The sequence below is a fragment of the Neohortaea acidophila genome (genome assembly GCF_010093505.1).
Source record: "Neohortaea acidophila strain CBS 113389 unplaced genomic scaffold BDY17scaffold_1, whole genome shotgun sequence".
Classification (NCBI taxonomy): domain Eukaryota; kingdom Fungi; phylum Ascomycota; class Dothideomycetes; order Mycosphaerellales; family Teratosphaeriaceae; genus Neohortaea; species Neohortaea acidophila.
In genome coordinates, this window is record NW_022985510.1 from 329,580 (window position 1) to 348,818 (window position 19,239).

The 19,239-nt window shown below is 57.6% G+C and overlaps 11 protein-coding genes across 11 annotated transcripts; 3 read left to right on the top strand and 8 right to left on the bottom strand.

Moving 5' to 3' along the window:
* Positions 1-9: 9 nt before the first annotated feature.
* Positions 10-2,083, top strand: BDY17DRAFT_3397 (uncharacterized protein). Its single transcript, XM_033737972.1, has 2 exons — positions 10-74; positions 170-2,083. Exon 2 carries the CDS (start codon positions 206-208, stop codon positions 1,844-1,846), a length of 1,641 nt encoding a protein of 546 aa, XP_033593683.1. The 5' UTR covers positions 10-74; positions 170-205; the 3' UTR covers positions 1,847-2,083.
* Positions 2,084-2,180: 97 nt separating this feature from the next.
* Positions 2,181-3,975, top strand: BDY17DRAFT_3385 (uncharacterized protein). Its single transcript, XM_033737961.1, has 4 exons — positions 2,181-2,754; positions 2,816-3,325; positions 3,384-3,591; positions 3,659-3,975. The coding sequence occupies exons 1-4, from the start codon at positions 2,321-2,323 to the stop codon at positions 3,851-3,853; spliced, it is 1,347 nt and encodes a 448-aa protein (XP_033593684.1). The 5' UTR covers positions 2,181-2,320; the 3' UTR covers positions 3,854-3,975.
* Positions 3,976-4,548: 573 nt separating this feature from the next.
* On the bottom strand, positions 4,549-6,949 carry BDY17DRAFT_244970 (uncharacterized protein; the record flags this gene model as incomplete). The annotated part of the gene is made up of 2 exons (XM_033730586.1): positions 4,549-4,863; positions 4,922-6,949. 2 exons carry the CDS (start codon positions 6,947-6,949, stop codon positions 4,549-4,551), a joined length of 2,343 nt encoding a protein of 780 aa, XP_033593685.1.
* A 713-nt stretch (positions 6,950-7,662) lies between these two features.
* BDY17DRAFT_288363 (vacuolar protein sorting-associated protein-like protein 74) lies at positions 7,663-9,534 on the bottom strand. The gene is made up of 3 exons (XM_033732182.1): positions 8,713-9,534; positions 8,165-8,658; positions 7,663-8,097 (listed from the first exon to the last, which is right to left on the bottom strand). Exons 1-3 carry the CDS (start codon positions 9,239-9,241, stop codon positions 8,047-8,049), a joined length of 1,074 nt encoding a protein of 357 aa, XP_033593686.1. The 5' UTR covers positions 9,242-9,534; the 3' UTR covers positions 7,663-8,046.
* Positions 9,475-10,831, bottom strand: BDY17DRAFT_3682 (uncharacterized protein). Its single transcript, XM_033738312.1, has 3 exons — positions 10,610-10,831; positions 10,271-10,558; positions 9,475-10,209 (listed from the first exon to the last, which is right to left on the bottom strand). The coding sequence occupies exons 1-3, from the start codon at positions 10,666-10,668 to the stop codon at positions 9,708-9,710; spliced, it is 849 nt and encodes a 282-aa protein (XP_033593687.1). The 5' UTR covers positions 10,669-10,831; the 3' UTR covers positions 9,475-9,707.
* Position 10,832: 1 nt separating this feature from the next.
* Positions 10,833-11,692, bottom strand: BDY17DRAFT_3681 (uncharacterized protein). Its single transcript, XM_033738311.1, has one exon. The coding sequence runs from the start codon at positions 11,439-11,441 to the stop codon at positions 10,974-10,976; it is 468 nt and encodes a 155-aa protein (XP_033593688.1). The 5' UTR covers positions 11,442-11,692; the 3' UTR covers positions 10,833-10,973.
* Positions 11,693-11,874: 182 nt separating this feature from the next.
* Positions 11,875-12,565, bottom strand: BDY17DRAFT_319684 (acyl carrier protein-like protein; the record flags this gene model as incomplete). The annotated part of the gene is made up of 5 exons (XM_033736311.1): positions 11,875-11,954; positions 12,009-12,057; positions 12,113-12,193; positions 12,257-12,274; positions 12,338-12,565. 5 exons carry the CDS (start codon positions 12,563-12,565, stop codon positions 11,875-11,877), a joined length of 456 nt encoding a protein of 151 aa, XP_033593689.1.
* Positions 12,566-12,890: 325 nt separating this feature from the next.
* BDY17DRAFT_319685 (uncharacterized protein) lies at positions 12,891-13,862 on the bottom strand (the record flags this gene model as incomplete). The annotated part of the gene is made up of 1 exon (XM_033736312.1): positions 12,891-13,862. One exon carries the CDS (start codon positions 13,860-13,862, stop codon positions 12,891-12,893), a length of 972 nt encoding a protein of 323 aa, XP_033593690.1.
* Positions 13,863-14,093: 231 nt separating this feature from the next.
* On the bottom strand, positions 14,094-16,086 carry BDY17DRAFT_3796 (uncharacterized protein). The gene is made up of 2 exons (XM_033738325.1): positions 15,995-16,086; positions 14,094-15,877 (listed from the first exon to the last, which is right to left on the bottom strand). The coding sequence occupies exon 2, from the start codon at positions 15,805-15,807 to the stop codon at positions 14,260-14,262; it is 1,548 nt and encodes a 515-aa protein (XP_033593691.1). The 5' UTR covers positions 15,808-15,877; positions 15,995-16,086; the 3' UTR covers positions 14,094-14,259.
* A 264-nt stretch (positions 16,087-16,350) lies between these two features.
* Positions 16,351-18,157, top strand: BDY17DRAFT_288392 (surfeit locus protein 6-domain-containing protein; the record flags this gene model as incomplete). The annotated part of the gene is made up of 2 exons (XM_033732183.1): positions 16,351-16,484; positions 16,547-18,157. The coding sequence occupies exons 1-2, from the start codon at positions 16,434-16,436 to the stop codon at positions 18,152-18,154; spliced, it is 1,659 nt and encodes a 552-aa protein (XP_033593692.1). The 5' UTR covers positions 16,351-16,433.
* Positions 18,158-18,333: 176 nt separating this feature from the next.
* BDY17DRAFT_319688 (uncharacterized protein) lies at positions 18,334-19,108 on the bottom strand (the record flags this gene model as incomplete). Its single annotated transcript, XM_033736313.1, has 2 exons — positions 18,334-18,730; positions 18,822-19,108. The coding sequence occupies 2 exons, from the start codon at positions 19,106-19,108 to the stop codon at positions 18,334-18,336; spliced, it is 684 nt and encodes a 227-aa protein (XP_033593693.1).
* Positions 19,109-19,239: the final 131 nt, after the last annotated feature.

Here is a 19,239-nt window from a genome sequence, read left to right on the forward strand (position 1 = left end):
CTGCCTCACACACGCGCGAACGTCGCGTCTTTCCCCTCCCACATTAAATCCCCTGCCCTCTCGGCCCGCCTAAGGTATTGCATCGCCCTTTGGTAAGTGGAGCAGACGTGTGGCAATCCCGCTGGCGTGTATGTGCGGTGCAAAAGCTGACGCGAATCCTCCTCCACAGTGGCGTATGCTCCCCTGAGAAAGGCGAACGAAAATCATGCTCGGGACACGCACGCTGCGCGACCGCAGCACGTCCCACGATCCCGACGTCGCGCAGACGACCGCCGCCGCCAAGACCGACGCGAAGACGAAGACGCAGAGCAAGACTACGCCGGGACAGTGGGTGGAGCCGTCGCTGGCGCAGCAGCCGAGCTACAAGGACCACAAGGGCGTGTCATACTACCCGGGCGTGTCGGAGCACATGCAGGCGCTGGGCGAAGCGCCGCTGGCGAGGGTCAAGGCACGCGTGAAGCCGGATGGGGCGCGCAAGTCTTTGCTGCTAGGCAAGGGGGGTGGTGCTGCGGGAGGAGTGGAGGCTCAGGAGACGCCGGAAGGTACGCCTGTGCCTTTACAGACGGCTGCACAGGCTGCGAAGGAGACGGCGGAGAATTCACGGATGGTGCTCGTGGTGGATGACGAGAATGACGCCGACTACGCGCCTACGGGGGCTGGGAGCAAGAAGAAGGAGCGCGCTGCGCGTCCGCGTTCGGCGAAGCTGCCACCCGCCGCCGCCGCTGCTGCCACCACTGGATCTGTCAAACCAAAGATCACGCTCACGCACGCGGCTCTCAACAAGAATCGAGTGTACGATGCGCGGAAGATGTTGGCTGTGGTGGATCAGGCCAAGATGCGTGCAAATGCCGCAGGCAAGCCGGACCTCGCCGCCGCAGTGGAAGAGATCTACCAGGACAGCCTGAAGAACGCACGGCTGACGGAGCTGTTGGAGAGTATCCTCCTCCAGACCGCCAACAAGACTCAACTAGCCGAGTTCCACGCCTATGTGCGCGCGGCGAAAAGGAGAATCCGAGACGCCAAGGAATCCAAAGGCAGCCAACGGAAGCAGCCGGACGCTGCAGCAAACGGTGTTGCACAATCGTCACCACTGCTGCCCGTGCGAACACCCTCGACTAAAGTCACTCCCGTGGAGTCCGAAAATAGTGCACTGCCGTCCACTGAGCGCCTGGCAGCCCAGCCAGCAAAAGCCAAAATCTCACTCAAGGCGGGAAAATCACCTTCTCAACGACTCCACCCACGGCAGAGCGGCAGCATGTCATTGTCGCCGTCTAACAATAGGAAGCGGGCGGGCAGTGTCGATAGTGATTCTTCACTCACTGACCTGACTTCCAACCCTGACGATGATGATGAGGAAGAAGACTTGACCGCTGCAGGCACAGCTACCATGGCACACAACTCGACTACGAACGGCGTGACAGCCAAAGACCACGCTGCTGAGCGCGGCTCTCTCGCAGCACCGAAAGGCAATCTGAAGCGTTCTTCCGCTGAAGCTGATTTGCAAGAGGAAGAGCGTGAACGCACTCTCGCCACCAAGAAGCAGAAAATGAGAGAGAGCATGGTGCCTGTGGATGAGATGTACGAAGAGAGCAATGTGCGAGGCGCCGCCACCACCGCTTCTACTTCACGACTCCGCTCTCTGCGAGGCAAGACTGGATCTGCTTCCGCGGCCACCGGGCTCTCCATCACCCCCAACGGCCTCAGGCGCTCCGCCCGCGTTGGCTCTCCCGATCCCGACTCCCCTCTGTCGGACTTGTCACCCATGACGTCCCGCGAGACGACACCTCATGTTTACAGGGGGCCGAGCAAAGCTTTTGGGAAGAAGGCGAAAACGAAGCAGTCGTAAGTTTGACATCTCCTCTATTCATTCATCATTGAGTCTGCACTGCAACACGGAGGCATGGAAGATGCAGAGGTCTTTGGCCGTTCCAGCATCGTCAGCGATGTCTGCATCTGCATTGGAAGGACTATCTGATGGAACGTGTTGTGCTCGGTCTGAGCCGTGATTTTACGAAGCCACGCAAGTGCGGGGTTGAGCATCCAACACACCGATCTTTCCGTACGTCTGTTGTATGCGCAAACGATGGCTGACTTGAGCTGCACCACCACAGGCCCGAAAAACTCCGCGCAACGGCAGGCGGTGGCATGTCAGGAGCGAGTGGCGCAGGCAGAGACAGCCCGATCGGCGCAGATGACAATAACGAAGAGGTAAGACAAGACGCGCCGCGCGCTAAATTCCCCCCCGGCTTTCCGCTTCCATCACCATCCAACAATCCTTCTCACATCACACCCCCCATCATTTGTTTCCCTCCATCTTCCCATGCATCTTGCCAAACCCCGTCCCCCATCCTCCGCATTCCTTCCTATGCTTTCGGTGAAGACACGACGAGATCTGACATCGGATGACCAGCTTTCGGAGAACAACGACTTCTGCTCCGCGTGTGGCGGCAGCGGCTTTTTGCTCTGCTGCGACGGCTGCGACCGCTCCTTCCACTTCAGCTGTCTCGATCCGCCGCTGAGCGAGGATGCCAGCGAGCTGAACGAGCCCTGGTACTGCTACATCTGCGTCGCCAAGCGGCCCGTATTCGACTCGCCCGAGAAGCCGCCACCCGGCCTCTTTTCCGCCCTCTTCAGCACGCTCAAGAAGCGCAATCCATCCAACTTCGCCCTTCCGCAGGACATCCGGGAGTACTTCGAGGGCGTCGCCACCGACAAAAATGGCCAGTTCGTCGAAGCGGTCAACACGCGCACGAGGTAAGCTGATGAAATTCACAAAGCCGATATATCCAGCCGCTAATTCTTCGCGACCTTGCAGGAACAAAGTGGGCTACGAGGAACCCCCGGACCTGACCAGGACAAAGGACAGCAAAGGCAACACTATCCTCTGCTACTCCTGCGGCACCGCCTCCCATGGCAACCGCCAGATCATCCAGTGCGACTACTGTGGCGAAAACTGGCACCTCGACTGCCTCGACCCGCCCCTCGCCAATCCGCCCGCGCGCAACCTGGAGGGCAGAAAGGTACACGACTGGATGTGTCCGCTGCACGCCGACCACGAACTCCGCCGTCTCGATGCCAGTCTGCTGAACCATCGTGACGCCGGCCGCCGGCGCAAGGTGCATATTCGCAAGCCGCGCAACGCCAAGGTTGTGGAGACGGCGCTGCGCCGCGGCGTGCGCAACAACGGCATTGTCGAAGTCGTGGATGATGAGAGTGAGGACAGCGGTTCCGAGTTTTACGAAGAGGAGTCGCAGGACAATAAGTCGGTGGTTCTGCGCCTGCCCGTGTCAGGCATCAAGCTCGACTTTATCGACAAAGTGAAGCAGTACGTCAATTCAGAGCTTGCATTGGATACATCGGACCTTGCTAACAGTATCGCACAGAACACGCGTCCAGCACCTGCGAACCGAGCACGCCTACCGCCGCGCCCAAGTCGCAGCCGCAGCGCCCAAACAACTCGAACAAGCCAACTTCGCCCGCCGCACTTTCATGGAGAAGCAAATGGCGCTCAACCTAGCGCAATTCGCCAACGCCAACAAAGACCTCAATCTAGGCAGCGACCAAGTGGAGAACCTAGTGGGCACGTTGATCGTGAGTCCCACTGCCTACCCTCCCTTTGCACATCCCCCGCATATGCTGATCTTCTTTGAAATCGCAGGCCGAAGCACCCCAACAAGTCGTCGACGAAATGATGGCGGCCGAAGAGCAGGAGCGCGCCCGCTCCGCCTCCTCCGCCATCCCGCCTTCGCCGCCCGCGTCCGAGCAGCCCGATCAGTTGTCCGCGGCGCAGCGCAAGGATTTGCAGATGTTGCAGGAGTTGATCCGGAGGCGGTTGGAGGGGGCCAAGACTTGATCTCGCCTTTCCTGCTTGACGGAATTCGACTCTGGACTCTTCTTTTTTCCCTTCGATGGGAAGGGAAGTGGCGAGGAGCTAGGTAACGTGATGGGCTGGATTCTTCACGGTATTTGACTACGGTGCACACGACTAGCGAGCGGGCAGCGATATCGCCGCAGGAAGAGAAAGGCGGGAACATCGCAGGTCATATCGGGTTGAAAAAGAACCAGGAAGGAAAAGGAAGCGGAGTGGAGTTCGAATTCATCGAATCGGCGATCGAACCTTCGGAGACAGGATAAGCCTACCTCTTGTATCCTCACTCCTCGCATGGATCACACTAGACGGTACGGAGGGGGGAAGGATGAGGCGAGAAGACATGGGTGACGACAACGACAGTTGAGAGCGAGGGCGAGTGAGCGAGTTGGAAAAAGGCAGCAGGCATCCATCATTCGTCATTTGCCGTAGTTTACGCTCGCATTCGACAAGAGAATAGAACAATGCAAGCGAGCATCTCATCGACACATTACCACCTTTAAACTGCCGTTTCGATTCGCAGCTTCATAAGAACTCTCAACGAAAGCAGAATAGAGATCCCCATAGAAGAGAGGAGTACTCGCACGCAACGAGAAAACAATACTTCAAATTCCCCCAACTCAGCATCTATTCAATCAAAAACTATACAAAGCACCCAGAACTCCCCTCCATCCCAATCTCTACCTCCCCTTCCCCCTCTCCCTCTCAGCAACCTTCTCCTTATGCCCGCGATTCCGCAAATGCAGCGAAAACTGCTGCTCGACCAGCCCGGGCGCGGCAGTGTACAGCTTCCCAGGACAATCATTGCACCGGATGCGCGGCAGGAATTGCAGCTTCAAGTTCGCGGACGTCGGCGCCGGCTGGTCGGGGGAGAGTTTCTCCGTGCTGCCTGTGGCGGTGTTGAGGGCGTAGGGGCGCATGAGGGCTTCGAAGGAGGATTCGGGGTAGGATTGGCGGAGGGCGGCGATGGAGGTTTGGAGCCAGGGGGGTGGGGCCTTTTGTTGGGAGATGTTAGTGAAGGTTGGGATTGGGAGGGTTGGGAAGTGGACTTACGGGTGCATCGTCTGGTGGGGGCCAATGGTTGATATCCACTCTGCCTTCGTCGTCGTATGTTACTTGCGCTTGTTGCTGTCGCTGTTTCGACGACGAAGAGGCCGCGCGCTGGTGACCATTGGATTGAGCCGGTATGCGAGGCGTGCTGGTGGGCGTCACGTGGCTGGGCCGGACGGGGGTTGATGCCGTAGCTGCTGGTGGGGGTTGCGACGCGTAGCCAGATAGAGGGTACAGACTGGCGCGCTTCTTCGCCTCGTACTCTGTCCAGAAGGCCTTGAGCTTTCCCCTGCCGATCTTGAGCTTCACGATCAACGTGTCCTCGTCCGCTGCTGCCGCCGCCGCCGCCGAAGAGGAAGTGGGTGCCGTGTCTTCTTCTCGCAAGTGGCTTCGGCGCGAGGCGGTGCGGGTGTCGTGAGGGGTGGTCTGCACGCTCTCCGGTGTGAGCGAGCGACCGTATCCCGCGCGCATGGCAGCCTGAGCGGCAGAGGCGGCCCCGCGCATTCCTCGCGTCCTCGCTGTGCCGCCGGTCAGGGCGGCGTTCATCACGGATGGAGCCGGCGACTCGGCGCCCGAATCTTCGCTCTCGAGGTCGTCCGAGTCCACCTCGCCATCGGTGCGAGCACCACCGCGACGACCAGCGCGACCGCTTCGTCGGGTCTTCGGGATACCAGTCGTTTCGAAAGTCTCTACGGCACCGGGGATGACCGAGTGCACAATCAGAGAGCGCACGGTACGCTGTCGGTCTTTCAGATCCGGCAGGGCAGGGCCACCTCGTCGGTTCAATTGCCGTTTCTGCGCGCGGTGCTCTCGCATCATCGACGTCTCGGTTCTATCGAGTTCGGCCTCGCTCATTTCGTAAAGGTATGGAGTCCAATCCTTTTGCGCTTGATGAGGTCGGAAGGCGCTGTGAATTGGATTGGGGAGGAATCCATCTCGCAGATCGGGATCTTCTACTGGACGTCCATCGAAGCCGTGGTTTGTTAGCCACAGACTGCGAGTGTACAGCTGGCTCTGCTCTCGGATGGAGTGGGCGATGGCCGTGGTGAATTCTCCAGACAGCGCATTTTCCCACGCCATTTTCCGCGCGAACTCTTCGGGGGAGTTGAGAGCGTTATTGATGTCCCACTCGAATTGATCCACCAAAGTGATGCGACCAATAGTGATGTTGAGCTTGATCATGATTCGCAGCTCGTCATCCTTGTGGTCGCTGTACGGCCTCCCAGGTTCTAGAGGTCCATCCTCGACGATGATGTGAGGGTAGTAGTTCTGGATTTGATCCTGCATCTCCAAATTCACCTGGCGAGCGACTTCATTGAAGTTTTCCGGAGGGATTTTGAGATCTTCCAGGAGGTATTGAGTAAAGTGTTGTTGCGCAATCGTCTTTTCATGCAAGTTCCACGTAAAGGTGTCGCGCAGGCGCAGTTTGTCGAGCTCAATATCGAGCCGCACGGGCACCAGTTCTTCGCGTTGCTCGGCCTGTTGCGCGTTGTCCTTCCGCGGGATAGATATGGGCAACGTTCTTCTTCCCTTCGGCGGGCCACGCTTGTCAACAGCGCTGTACACAACCTGGCTCTTGCCTTCTGTCGTCCGATTGCCGTAGCCTCGGTAGCCAGTGCCAAAGATCGCGCCCGGATTGGTCTGTCTGTATCTCCAAACAGTATCTTTATAGAATGCGGCCTCATCTCTCTTTTCTTTCGTGAGTTTATCGTTGCGCTCCTGGTCGTCTAGATTGGCAGCAGCGAAGGCTTGGTCGCGCTGAATGGCGCGATCCAGCAGCACATCGTGATGGCTGGGGTAGTCCACGTTCGCGGGCGCGCCAGAAGTAGAGGAGCGGGAGAGGGGGATTTGCGAGCCGTCTCGCGATCGCTTTCTGCTCAGCTGCGGCGTACCATTCGCCTGCGTGGAGTCACCATTGGCCGCTCCCTGACTGTCCGAGGATACTCCAGCAGCAGCCATGGTCTCTCTTGCTCGCTGCTTTCCTTCTCGAATGGCGTCTTGGGCGGAGGTGTTGTTTGGCTTCGCGCTCATCGCGTCGGCGGCATCGTCCCCGGATGGCGTACTGATGTCTCCTGATTCCCCGTTCCACTGCGACGTGCTATGCTGTGCGTCGGAGAAGTGCGAGCCGTTTGGTTGGAAGGCGTTGTTGGGCGTGGACATGGTCTGGGGGGAGGTGGAAGGATGGAAGGGGGTGGGAAGGGGGTGGTGGCGCGTCACCGCGAGGGCGGCGGAGGGTCATCAACTGGCCTTGTCTATCATCAGCGTCCGTTAGCCAGCAGTCAAGAGACAACGACGCGGCGCGAGCCATAGTAGAGGGCGCGCGGACGAGGTGGGAGGAGGAGGCTCGCGAGTCAGTGGGATTGCGACGGGGAGGCAGAGCGAAAGGCAGGCGTCGGGGACAGAGAGAGAGAGGGAGGGAGGGCAGAGGGGGCATGGGAGAGACATACCAAGGGCCATGCGCGTCGTGTCGTCGAGCGGATTGCTGATTAGCCTGCACTGCACGCGCCTCGAGCCTCACGCAAGCACGGGATCTGGATCTGGATCTCTCAGCGGCGACCGAGCAAAGAAGCAAGGCCCAGGGCAAGGCTGATTTCCCCCCGGGAGGCCGGGAATCACGGAAACAACCGCCACGAAAGTCACATGTTGCCTCTAACCCGATTGGGCCAATCCCTTCGTCTGCCTCTCTTGCCGAGCATATCACGCTCCGAAGTCTCCATCACCATGTCCGTTGCACTGTTGTTCATGCCAAGAGCAAGTCCGCAGTATTGAATAGGTAGCTGTAAAGTAGAGTACATACGCGAATAGAGTTGCTATCGGCATATGCCCTCCCACGTCCTTCCCCTCGACTCCTCAAACGCCACGCAATGCCACGCTCCTCGCAAAGCATACAACCGCAAGTCCTGAGTAGGTACAGATCGCTTGCTCAGAGCACACAACCAATCATATTGTAACGTCGCCGTGCGCCCTCGCCCCCACCAAGCCAGCCGGCCACGTGCATGCCACCGAGAGGCTCGCGTTGCCTCCTTACCAAACCGATCCAAGCTGCAGGTTACTCGGAGGCGGCGCGTGGGCATGCAAGTGGTGGTAGTAGCTACCTGACAGTCTCCTCTGTTAGCCCGCAAGAAATTTCAGAGCAGAGAGTCGAGGCGAGTGAAGACACTCAAACAAGCAGCGACCACCTGATCCTCCATCGTTAGCATGCATTGACTTCAATCACAAGGCCATTCTCGGCGTTGAACAACTCACCTCAAGCTGCAGCTCTTTCTCCTTCGCCCCATTCACCTCTTCTCGGATCACCTGATCGACATTGGCACCAATAGCAGCATTGCCGCCGGCCCGTCGGCCGAAAGGCCATTGAGAATACTCGGCAAGCAACTCGTCCACCTGGGCAAAGGCCCGTTCCCGAGCTTCATGGCTGAGCGTCACCAATGCGTTCTCCAGCACGTTCGCCGCATACGATGCGCAGAGCATGCACACCGTTCGTAGATATCGGAACTCCATTTCCTCGGGCAGGAAGGTGGAGGCGGGCAACACGACAGTGCGTTGCGTCAGAACTGCCCGCACACGGCGTCGGATTTCGTCTTTTGCTCCGCCGTCTGCGACTGGATGAGTGGCCATGTCGAAGAGGAGGAAGTTGCGCTTTTCCGTGCGGAGGATGCCCTTGTCCACGAGGCCCTTGGCTAGTCGTTCGCGTACTTGTTTGAGTTGGTACCCGATTTTCATGAGATTCCATGTCTCGCCTGTCATTCGTTAGCTGGTCCGTTCCACAAATGTACAGATCAGGGTTGTCCTACCAGACATCAAATCTATCCACGAGCTCACGCTCATCTTCTCGGAGCTCTTCATCATCTTCAAGGCCTCATCCAGCAGCACCTCGCCCGTCAGCGTATCATCCACCACCTCAATCACCCGATCAGGCAGCGGAAAGCGTCTCCGCGAAGTATCTCTTTGCATACTAATGCGCCCTCGAAACGCCAACTCAATGACAATGCACCCCCGCAGCGCATACGAAATATTGTCATTCCAAAAGCTGAGATAGCCCTGCTTGTCCTTCAGCCCCATGAGCAGCACCTCCTCCATCAGCGTGAGCTTGGGCTGCTTCGACCGCTCCACGTTCTCGGAGATGTCGCGCGGGTCGAAGGCAATCTTATGGCCGTTGGCGCCGCTCTCGTACCCCGTCTCCGGAGAGCGAAAGTCTTCGTTGCGCTTGTTGGTGGTGGTGGGGGCCGGGGAGGCGACTCGGGGGGTGCCGTCTTCATTGTCGTTGCCTCCTGTACCGGCGCCTCTTCGCCGCGTCAAGCCTGAGCCTGACGACGAGGCCATTGTGGGGAGGGGGTGTGAGAGCAGTCGTGGTGTGTTGTGGTGCACAGGGGATAATCATGCGAGGTTGTCTTGGGAGAGCGCGGATGTAGAAGGGGTGTCGTGTCGGTGGGTGGACGCTGAGGCTGCAGGCCCGCACGACTAGTTGGAATTCGGAGGAGCGAAGAGCGAGAGAAGACGGAACAGAGGCTACGTCGGGGAGACAGCCAATCGTTATGAAGTCGTAGGTGGACAGAGGACAACGGCTCGCGTGGAAGAGGTGGCACGAGGGGTGCCCGCGTAGGTACAAATGTCGATGTCCGCTCAGGGTTCGCGGGACGTGTGTGGGCCAGCTCGGTTGCAACACCTGACTCTACGGCGGCCTGTATCTGCCAAGCACTCAAAACCGCGGGCTCCTAGATATTGGCGGAGAAGGTGCATCTAACCAATATCTCCCCACAAATGCCACTGGATCAATCGTCTCTGCACGCTACTTCAACATGGCGCTCATCCACAAGACAGCACAACCACCAGCATAGAACAGCTGATTCATCCACACCATTCCCCATTGATACTGCGCCCAGAGCATTTCCAACCGGTACCACAGCGGAGGGTGAGCAGGCCGCTCGTGATTATCCCAGGCAGGCCTTCCCAACCGCTGTCGCCATCTCTTGCCCATCCCCGCAACGACCAGCGCTTGCGCGCCAAGGGAGTTGCGACTCAGTGCTCCAAGAGTTCCATCCGAGTGTCGCATTTCAAGCAGCTGCGACGTGAATTGGACAACGATGATGACGGGCGCCGTGTATTGGGTGACGATCGAGGCGAAGCCGATGACAATATCGCTGCCCATGTCATGATTGTAAGTTGGCCGTCGTCGTAGAGTCAAGTATGCCACGGGCAGGAGCAAGACGGCGGCGTAGGCGATTGCCACGGCGTTGAGGATGTAGATCGTCCACCCACGCTCGGGGTAGAACATCGAGAATCGCACGAGCCTTGTACACCATCAGTCACACATGCGTAGCGGGGGGCATTTGTTCGAGGGATCAAGCTCACAGCACAACGGCATAGCCCCACTGCATGCCAATATGCAGCAAACCCCAGAGGCCGCCTAACGCCCGCCAGCCTTTCAAGGTTCCGTGTGCAATCTGCTGCAGCACGGGCTGGTGGGGTCTATCGCCTGGATAAGCGTATGCGGCCAGCAAAAGGGCCTGCGACAGCTGCGCATGGCCCAGGAGCACGGTGCCGAGAACGAAGTAGGGAGAGATTCCGGCGACGGAGGCCTGGATGGTAATGCGCTCGTCTTGGGTAGCGTAGGCTGTTACGAGGAGCGATGCGAGAAGGCTGATCGACGACTTAGCCTTCCTCCGGGATGAGCACAATGATGAAGCATACTTATCTAATGATAGGTCGACGTTGGTGTTGCTAAGGTTTCCTTGCCATTGAGGGGACATGCTGATTGATAGAAGCGGTAAGCCAGGTGTGTGCAAGCGTTGTTGACGATGAGCTGGCGAGTCGTTCAATCATGGCGAACCCTCATTTGCTTCCTCGCATGAAATTACACAAAAGAGGCGAGCGGGCAGAACAGAACCACTACCTACATACTGTGGAGAGTGAAAGGTTGAGGTATTCAGCTTGCAGGCTGCAGTCCTAAAAAGTTCAGTGCAGCAGGCTGCAGACCAAAGGTCATCCCGATCGGCTTCTTCATAGAGAGGCCAACGTGATTGTGAGTCGGTCGTAGGAATGTTTTCTACCTTATTCAACCGCTCTTCGTCCTCTTCTCACCCTGCCCCGAAGACCCCCCAAACCCAAAGACAAAACTAGATCTAAGCAGCACAAGAAGCGGGTAAATAGCAAGATTAGCCCAATCATCGCCCCTCCAAGCACTCATGTCAACCCGTCCAGTAAGCCGCATCTCCGTCACAAACCCCGCCATCATAAACAAGTCCTGAACCAGAATACCAGCCTGAACACAGCGCCAGACAGTCACATCGTGCGGGCGCAGGCGTAAAAGAACGACCTGAAGAACTACCAGCATCGCGAAAAAGCCGGCCATTCCGTGCAGCAGGACGGTCGTTTCTGGCGACGGGGGAAGGCGAGGGCTTGCGGTGAAGCGGCCTAGCATCATCGAGGGGTTGAAGATGTTGGCGTAGACGCCGAAGGCGGCTAGCATGGGGTCGAGGACGGTGAAGCATATGCGGTAGAAGGTTGGGATTTGGGTTGCCATTGTGCGTGTTCGGGATGTCTGATAGGGTTGCACGTGAAGGGGCTGCTGTTGAAGAGGGTAGGTGTAATATGTAGTTTACCTTCGAAGCGTTTTTAGGTGCGATGAAACGGTGGTGAGAGCGAGTAGGCAGAGTGGAATCAGTATGCTTTAGAGGACAAAAGGTTAAGTGTTCAGCTTGTGGGTACAGGCTGCCGTTCCGGAAAGTAGACACATCTGTGCAGTAATTCGGATATCACTCAAAGGATGGAAAAGATGGACATGTTGTGAGTCGAATAGTACACGTTTATTTCGCACCGGCTAAGCTTGGGTACAATGTACATGGCCAGCCCACAGCATCCATCTCTCAGTTGGCCACGCGGGTTTCATATGCCTTTTGTGCCGCTGAACACCGCCTCCACAATTATCGATCACGCATCAGTGAGCTGGAGAATAGTTAGCGGCTTGCCATTGACGGAGCTCTGGCGTCAGGCGCACCATCGGGCTGTGACATGATGTAGTCCACGGCTTGGTTCACTGCATCATCGTTAGCCGAGACCGCAGGATCAGAAGACGCCGCTGTGTACGCACCACTGTGGATCGCATCCGCCTCCTTGTCTGGTATCTCGATGCTAAACTCCTGTTTCAAAGAGTCATTACCGCCTCCACAGATCATGTTGGCGCAAGAGACAAACCTCTTCAATCGCCATCACCACCTCCACGGTATCCAAGCTGTCCAGTCCGAGATCATTTGTGAAGTGCGCCGACGCGGACAACTTCATCGAGTCTCGTTAGCCACACACTCCCGCGCAGTGAAGAAGATGGAGATAAGCAATTACCTTCGAAGCATCGGTAACCTGCCGCAATCACGTCAGTACATACATCGTCGCACCTTCCGCTTCCCCGTGCAGGCAACATACCTTGTCGAAGTTCTTGAGCAGGTCCATGATCCGCCCAGTCACCTCCTCCTGAGCCAAGCCGGAGCCGGATGCATAACATCGCACGGCGGTTATGGAGAGTGCTGGGGTCGATATTCTGGTGGAGAGGAAGGAGCTGGCGGCGGCGGCACGTCGCAGGACGGGTTGCTGCGCTCTGGTGCTGGCCTGCGCGAGGCAGCGGGAGGATCGGAGGAGAGCGGTGCGGAACATGATGGCGGTGGGTGTGTTGGAGGCGATGGGTGGGTGGAGGGACGGAGGTGCGGTGATTGGAATGGAGTGTACTTTGTGAGCTCGAAGAAACGCTGCTTCGAAGGGCGGAAAGAGCCGAGCGCATTGGCCACCTCGACCACCTTATGCCCGGGATTCTTGCGCTGCTTTGGCTGCTCGACTCACCGTCTATAAGGTAGGTGTTCACTCTATATGCTACTTTTTATAAGCCGGAAATGTACCGTTGGAACGTTTGACAGTCTTCTAAACCCTTCTACATGCTGCACACCTACCAACATGAGGGCAGCGTAGGCTCAATCCCCGATGTTTAAGCCTTCTTCAGCGAATACCCAATCCGCGGGAAGTGCAACCTCAACCCATTGTCCAGCTGAATGACTTGCTCCTTGCGATTCAGCCCCACGAGCGTGCCATACTGCGCCATATTGCCGGGAGTAGTATCATCCGTCGTAGCAATTTGCACCTTATCGCCCTTCTTGAACCCGGTCGAATCCCCAGTCTCATCAACCCCAATATCCTTCGCCGCATACGGTGCCTTCAGAATGCGCTCCGACGCCTCCTCGCCCGAGACCTTCGTCGCTTCATTCTCCGGCACGTGGTTGGGGAAGAGCTTGAGCCATTTGAACACGCGCGGGTAATGCTCTGGCGTGATGCCCTCGCCCTCCTTGCCCGCTGATGCGCCGTTGGCGTAGTCGATTGTCTCGAGCGTGAACTTGGGGATCCACGCTGCCTGCAGATCAGCAACACCGGGCTTCGCACCCGCAATCCAGGGCCCGTTGCTATCCACGTCGGCGAGAAAGTCGTGCTCGATGATGTCGAGGAATTGCTTGAAAGCCTGGATGGCAGCAGGGCGGACTTCGCGGTAGTCGTGCTTGCTCAGCATGCTATACAAATCCGCACGATCCTTGACCATCGTCTCGTTGTACACAGTATCCGGCAGGATCTCCAGCAAGTTCCAGAACATGCGGTACCCAAACGCCTCGTAGCCTTCGTCGTGCTTGCTGCGCACCAGCTCCTTGACGCCCTTCTCGTCCGCGAAGATGGTCAGGATGGCGTCGAGGAAGGTGCGGTTGTCGGGGTAGACATCCTTGCCGATGGCGTTGACGGGCACGCGGCGGTAGGTGATGCCGAGGTTTTGGACGATGGGGCGCGGCTGCACGAAGGGCTGCTCGCAGATGCTGTATTTCAGGCCGGTGAGGTTGAGGAGGTTGCGGGCCCGCTGCGCGTTCGGGGCGTATTGGTAGTCGAAGGTGATGATTTCGGGCTTAGGAGAGCTTGCCATGTTGGCGGGGGGCGTGGGGTATGAGCTGCGATTGAGAGAGGGCGACGCGAAGGGAATAGAGTAGTTACGAAAGGGAAGATTTGTAGTGAACGCAAGAGAATATAAGAAAACTCAACTCGGACGTGACCCGCAGGGCCACAATGGAAAAGAAAGGTCGAGCCCCTCCCCACCTCTGCCACAGCGCCGCGAAACAGAGTGGAGGTTGGAGCAATGCAAGATGAGGTCTGCGGGGTGGACGGCTTCGCGCGGGGTCTAGATTCTCGGCGTCTCCATCATCTCAAATGTCGTATAGCCGATCAACGGGCATAATTCCGAGTGTCGTAGTTGTATGTACCGCTATCATGATGTCCTGGATATATCTGGAATACTCGTAGAGACAGCTGTCGTTGATTTCTCTTCACACCCTCTCCCAAGCCCTCCACCAAAGAGCCAGATTCGACGCAACTAGCAGATCAAGCATACACAGGCCCTCGGGCTCGATGATCAACTTGCCCAGCTTTGCCTGCTTCCCTCCAAGTCCACCACCCGCCCTCTCCTGTCCCAGACTCAGATCAATCCTGCCATTCTCATCCAAAACAATGCTAGGACTCTGCGATCCATCTGCAGGAAGTGCATCGAGTAGATGTTGTCGATCGGAAAAGTACGACGCCCGTGGTGATATGGGCGAAGTTGTGCTCTTAGCCGCAGAAGTCGGGAGGTTGAAACGCAGCTCGCTGACGTCTATTACCGCTGGCTGTTGTCCGGTGTTCATGTGAGGAAGGTGATGTCGGCATTTTAGTGTGCGTCCTGTTGCGCCTGTCGTGAATTCGCACTGGCCGTCCCAGGGTGAGGTGAAGGTGTAGCCTTTGCTCCTCCAGTCTGCGCTGGGTCTGTTGGTCATTGTGCTGAAGTCAACACTATGTCTATCCGTGCGGAGGGATGTGGGTATGCTCGAGGCGTCACCAGTAGAGCCGGTGGAGCTGATCGATGATCCCTTGCGATGATGAGAGATTCTGCCGTACCCATGCTCTGCGTACTTGGAGCCGGGCATGTATAGTCGTCGACGAAATACTTCCTCTGGTAGTATTTCGTCACTCTCAGAAGACGACACTGTGGACGAGCTTATTCGAGACTCAGTCCGCAACCCATCAGGCGGGATGAAGCGACGATAGCCGGGAGTGGCAATTTCTAGATACATCGGCGCGCCTCCTTTCTTCGTGCGGCGCTTAGCTGTTGGCATGAGGATAGAAGTCGAGCTCAATTCCTGGACAGGCGGGTCATGAATCGTCGCCACGTTCCATTGCTCGTTCGATCCGGCGTTACGGCGGATGAGAGTGAGCGTGCCAGATACAAGCGTAGAACTCGATTCTTGCGGGTAGAGAATTGCAGGCTCGCTGGCAACGCTCGGAGATTTGTCTTCGACTGGCGTCGGAGGCAGTGGTCGAGGTGGGAGGGTTGGCAAGTCGATTCCATTTGTCATGAGCCGAGTCCTGACAGGTAAGACGGGCTTGCGCGGAATCGTGTTTTGCCGTAAGATGCCCGGTCTGGACGGTAGTGGAGGCAGTTCGTCCTCACCAAGTTCGGGTGGTGAGGGAGGCGGCACAGGTCGGCGTGGCAAGGGTGGTGCACTTTCCCGTCGAGACGTCTGCTTCGGCAAGTATGTCGAATGTGCGCCACCTCGGCCTTCTGTTGTAGCTGGTTTCGCTGGCAAATCGGGTTCCGCACAGTTGATGTGAACGTAGTAAAGCGAACTCTGCACATCTGACGCCGTGACGACCTTCTCGCGCGGCCTCACAGGTGTGAGGAAGACATCTCGACTTCCAGGCACCCGGGCAATGTACAGGATCAACGGCGCCGCTCCCGGGTATTGAAGTATGGGAAGTGACGGCGGATTGGCTGCAAGTTCGTGAACAGTCGCAAGCGAGCTCGCCTCTACGATCGGACTCGAAGGGATCGCGATAGCCATGTTGAGCGGAAATCCGTTCTCGCTAGCCTGGTCAAACAGATGCTGTCGGTGTAGTCGTCGAGATTATTGTCTGATGTTAGGCAGGATGTCAGCCTGGGTCGTGTGTTTCGGGCTAGGCAGGCGCATTGTAGAAGAGTGAGGAGCCACTCAACTTGCCGCCCGCTCAATCCTCGTGAAGTGTGCTGACGTGACTGTTGATTTTCATGAGAGCTGTGGGAATGCTGGCATATGTAGCACCAGGATCTGAGGTGGACGTTGTTGACGCACGACGAGGCTCCGGATTACGTTGTGGCAGACGCGGCTTGATCTTGTCGCCATGCTCCGCCACAACACCAAACAAGCGTATTCTTGACCAAGTATTTCTGATCGACCATGTGAGAAAAGACTCTGAGCACGATCACCACAGCATGCAGGCTGGATAGCCTGTCAACAAATCACCGTCATGCACGTCCTGTCTGTTGTCGCACGACGAAGATCTCGTTGTCGAGGAGAATATTTAGAGTTTCGGGGCATTGGTCCCGCCGAACGGACCGCCAAGATTTCGCGGGCAATGATCCGCTTTTTGCAACTTTTCCACCGCCATCAGGTGAACATCTCACGAGTGCGCCACGAGATCACACGACAAGATGTCCGACATGGATGTCGCCGAAGAGAGAGATCCTCTTGAAGGGCTGGAGGTGTGTACATTGCTTTTCAATACAACACATCCATGCAATCCCCACTAACGTTACGTCTGTAGGACCGCCTTAAATCTCATGCACAGGCATTTGAGTCTCTGCTCGCCCTCACTCCTGCTCGTGAATATTACGGCAGTCAAATTGTCGATGGCCGCGACCCTAGTGAACAGTGGAATCGGAAGAAACAGACCAAGGAAGAGAAACGAGCAGCGCGAAAGGCGAAGCTGGATCCCGCCAATCAGAAGAGCGCTCTGGATGTGATTCGCGAACGGGAATCGGAGGTCAAGGCGAAGAGGAAGCGGGAGGAAGACCGGGATGCTGCTGAAGAGGTTGCGGAGCAGACGGGCAGTCAAGACACCAAGAGACGGCGAAAGTCGGACGACACCGATGCTGCTGATGCGAAGGGCCGAGAAAAGGCTGAGAAGAGGAAGGAGAAGCGACTGCGAAAGAAGGAGAAGGCTGAGAAGAAGAAGGCAAAGGCCGAATCTAGGAAAGAGAAGAAGGACGAGCAACAACTCGCAAGCGTGCAATCTCGGCGGAATGGCGAGCCGGACGGAGTTGATGCAGACGGTGACGAGGGACTACCCACTGACAACCCCGATGATCTCGAAGGCTTTGATGCTTCTGGCCTCGCTGATCTTGATGCTGGCAAAGAGGAGGACGACGCTGACTCGGTACATTCTTCCGCACCCACCACACCCGTTCTCGAGAGTCCCGCCTTTGACGTCGCCACGAACCACTCAACCGCTTCCTCCTCCTCATCGATTGACGCACCGTCAACGGCAGATGGCGCAAACAACGAAAAGAAAACAGTAGCTGCTGCTCCACCACAGCCCAAGATCGATACCAGCGTAGCCAACTCGGCGAGAACAAAAGACCTACCTTCCGGCACATCCTCACCCAAAATTCAGCTCCCTCAAATCAACGACGAAGAGCTCCAGGCTCGACTCCGCGCACGCATCGAGGCTCTCCGCGCCGCCCGCAAAGCCGATGGCCCAGACGGCAAACCCGCCAAAAGCCGACAAGAGCTGCTAGACCAAAGGCGCAAGAAGGAAGAACAGCGCAAAGCAAACAAAAAAGCACAGCGCCAGAAAGCCAAAGAAGACGAGCAGCGAAGACGCGAGGAGCAGCTCCGAGGCAGCGGGAGTCCGCTAAGTCGCGTAGGCGACATTTTCAGCCCGCAACCGCGCGAGAACAATTTCTCCTTCTCGCGACTCGCGTTCGAGGATGGCTCGGCCGCGAATGCGGACATGACGGAGCTCCGCGACGCGAGGAAGAAAAAGGGTCCGCAAGATCCGCGGACGGCGCTGCAGGCGGCCCAGAACCGCGAGGCCAAAATCGCGGGCTTCGATGAGGAGAAGCGGGCGAATATTGCGGAGAAGGACATGTGGTTCAATGCTAGTAAGAGGGCGCATGGCGAGCGTGTCAGGGATGATACGAGCTTGTTGAAGAAGGCGTTGAAGCGGAAGGAGAAGCAGAAGTCCAAGTCGGAGCGGGAGTGGAAGGAGAGGGAGCAGGCTGTCGTCAAGGGCAAGGAGGTGCGGCAGAAGAAGAGAGAGGCGAATCTGGCGAAGAGGAGGGATGAGAAGGGGAAGAGTAAGAAGGGGGGTGCGAAGAAGAAGCCCGGGAAGGGCAGACGGCCGGGGTTTGAGGGCAGATTAAAAGTATGAAATGATCGTGTATTGCAGGCAGTTGGGCTAGTCACGGACGTACTTGATCGTAGGGAGAGTACTGCTCAGCCGCGCTTCCACTTCAAATGCTCCTATATACACGTCACCCCCTGGCTCATGACACAACGACAATGAAACACGCCTCCGCCTTTAGCCTCCCGGCCCTCGCCACACTCCATTTATCTATACGGCGCATCCGCCCTCGCAACAGCCGCCAACTCCGGCTCCCACTTATCCCCATTCGCCAACAACTTCTCCTTATTATACAGCAGCTCCTCGCGCGTCTCGGTCGCATACTCGGCATTCGGGCCCTCGACAATGGCGTCGACGGGGCAGCTCTCCTGGCAGAAGCCGCAGTAGATGCACTTGGTCATGTCGATGTCGTAGCGCGTGGTGCGCCGCGAGCCGTCCGCGCGCTCCTCGGCCTCGATCGTGATGGCTTGCGCGGGGCAGATGGCTTCGCAGAGTTTGCACGCGATGCACCGCTCTTCGCCCGTGGGGTAGCGGCGGAGGGCGTGCTCGCCGCGGAAGCGCGGGGAGATGGGGCCCTTTTCGAAGGGGTAGTAGATTGTGTAGCTGGTGTTGGGAGGGGGTGTTAGTTGGGGTGGATTGGGGGGTGTTTGGGGGTCATGTGTGGTGGGGTTTGAGGTGGGATTGTGGGACGTACGGAGGTCGGAAGAACTGCTCAAGCAGCACCCACATGCCTCTCGCCATCTCGGTGAGGAGGAAGTAGTTGGCCGCCTGATCCCACACGCTCTCCTTCTTCTGGTTCCATTTGGGCTGCGGCGGTAATCTGTAGCCTGCTGGTGGCGGGCCGGATGATGTTGCTGGCCGTCGAGTGGAGGTGGAGAAAGTGGCGGCGAAGGGTGTGCGGGCGGCGAAGGTCGGGGTCGTAAGGAGGCGACTCGTGGCCCGCGAGCGCGCGAGCGCTGACAATGTCCTTGAGGATGACATTGGCGCTGTGATGAGGGTTGGAGGAGAGTGGTGAGAGGAGGGAGTGGCGTGAAGGAGGGAGCGAGGGCAATAGTGACGGATGGAGTGCGGTTCAGCCAATGGAGATCCGTGCGAAAGTCAGTCTGCGCTAG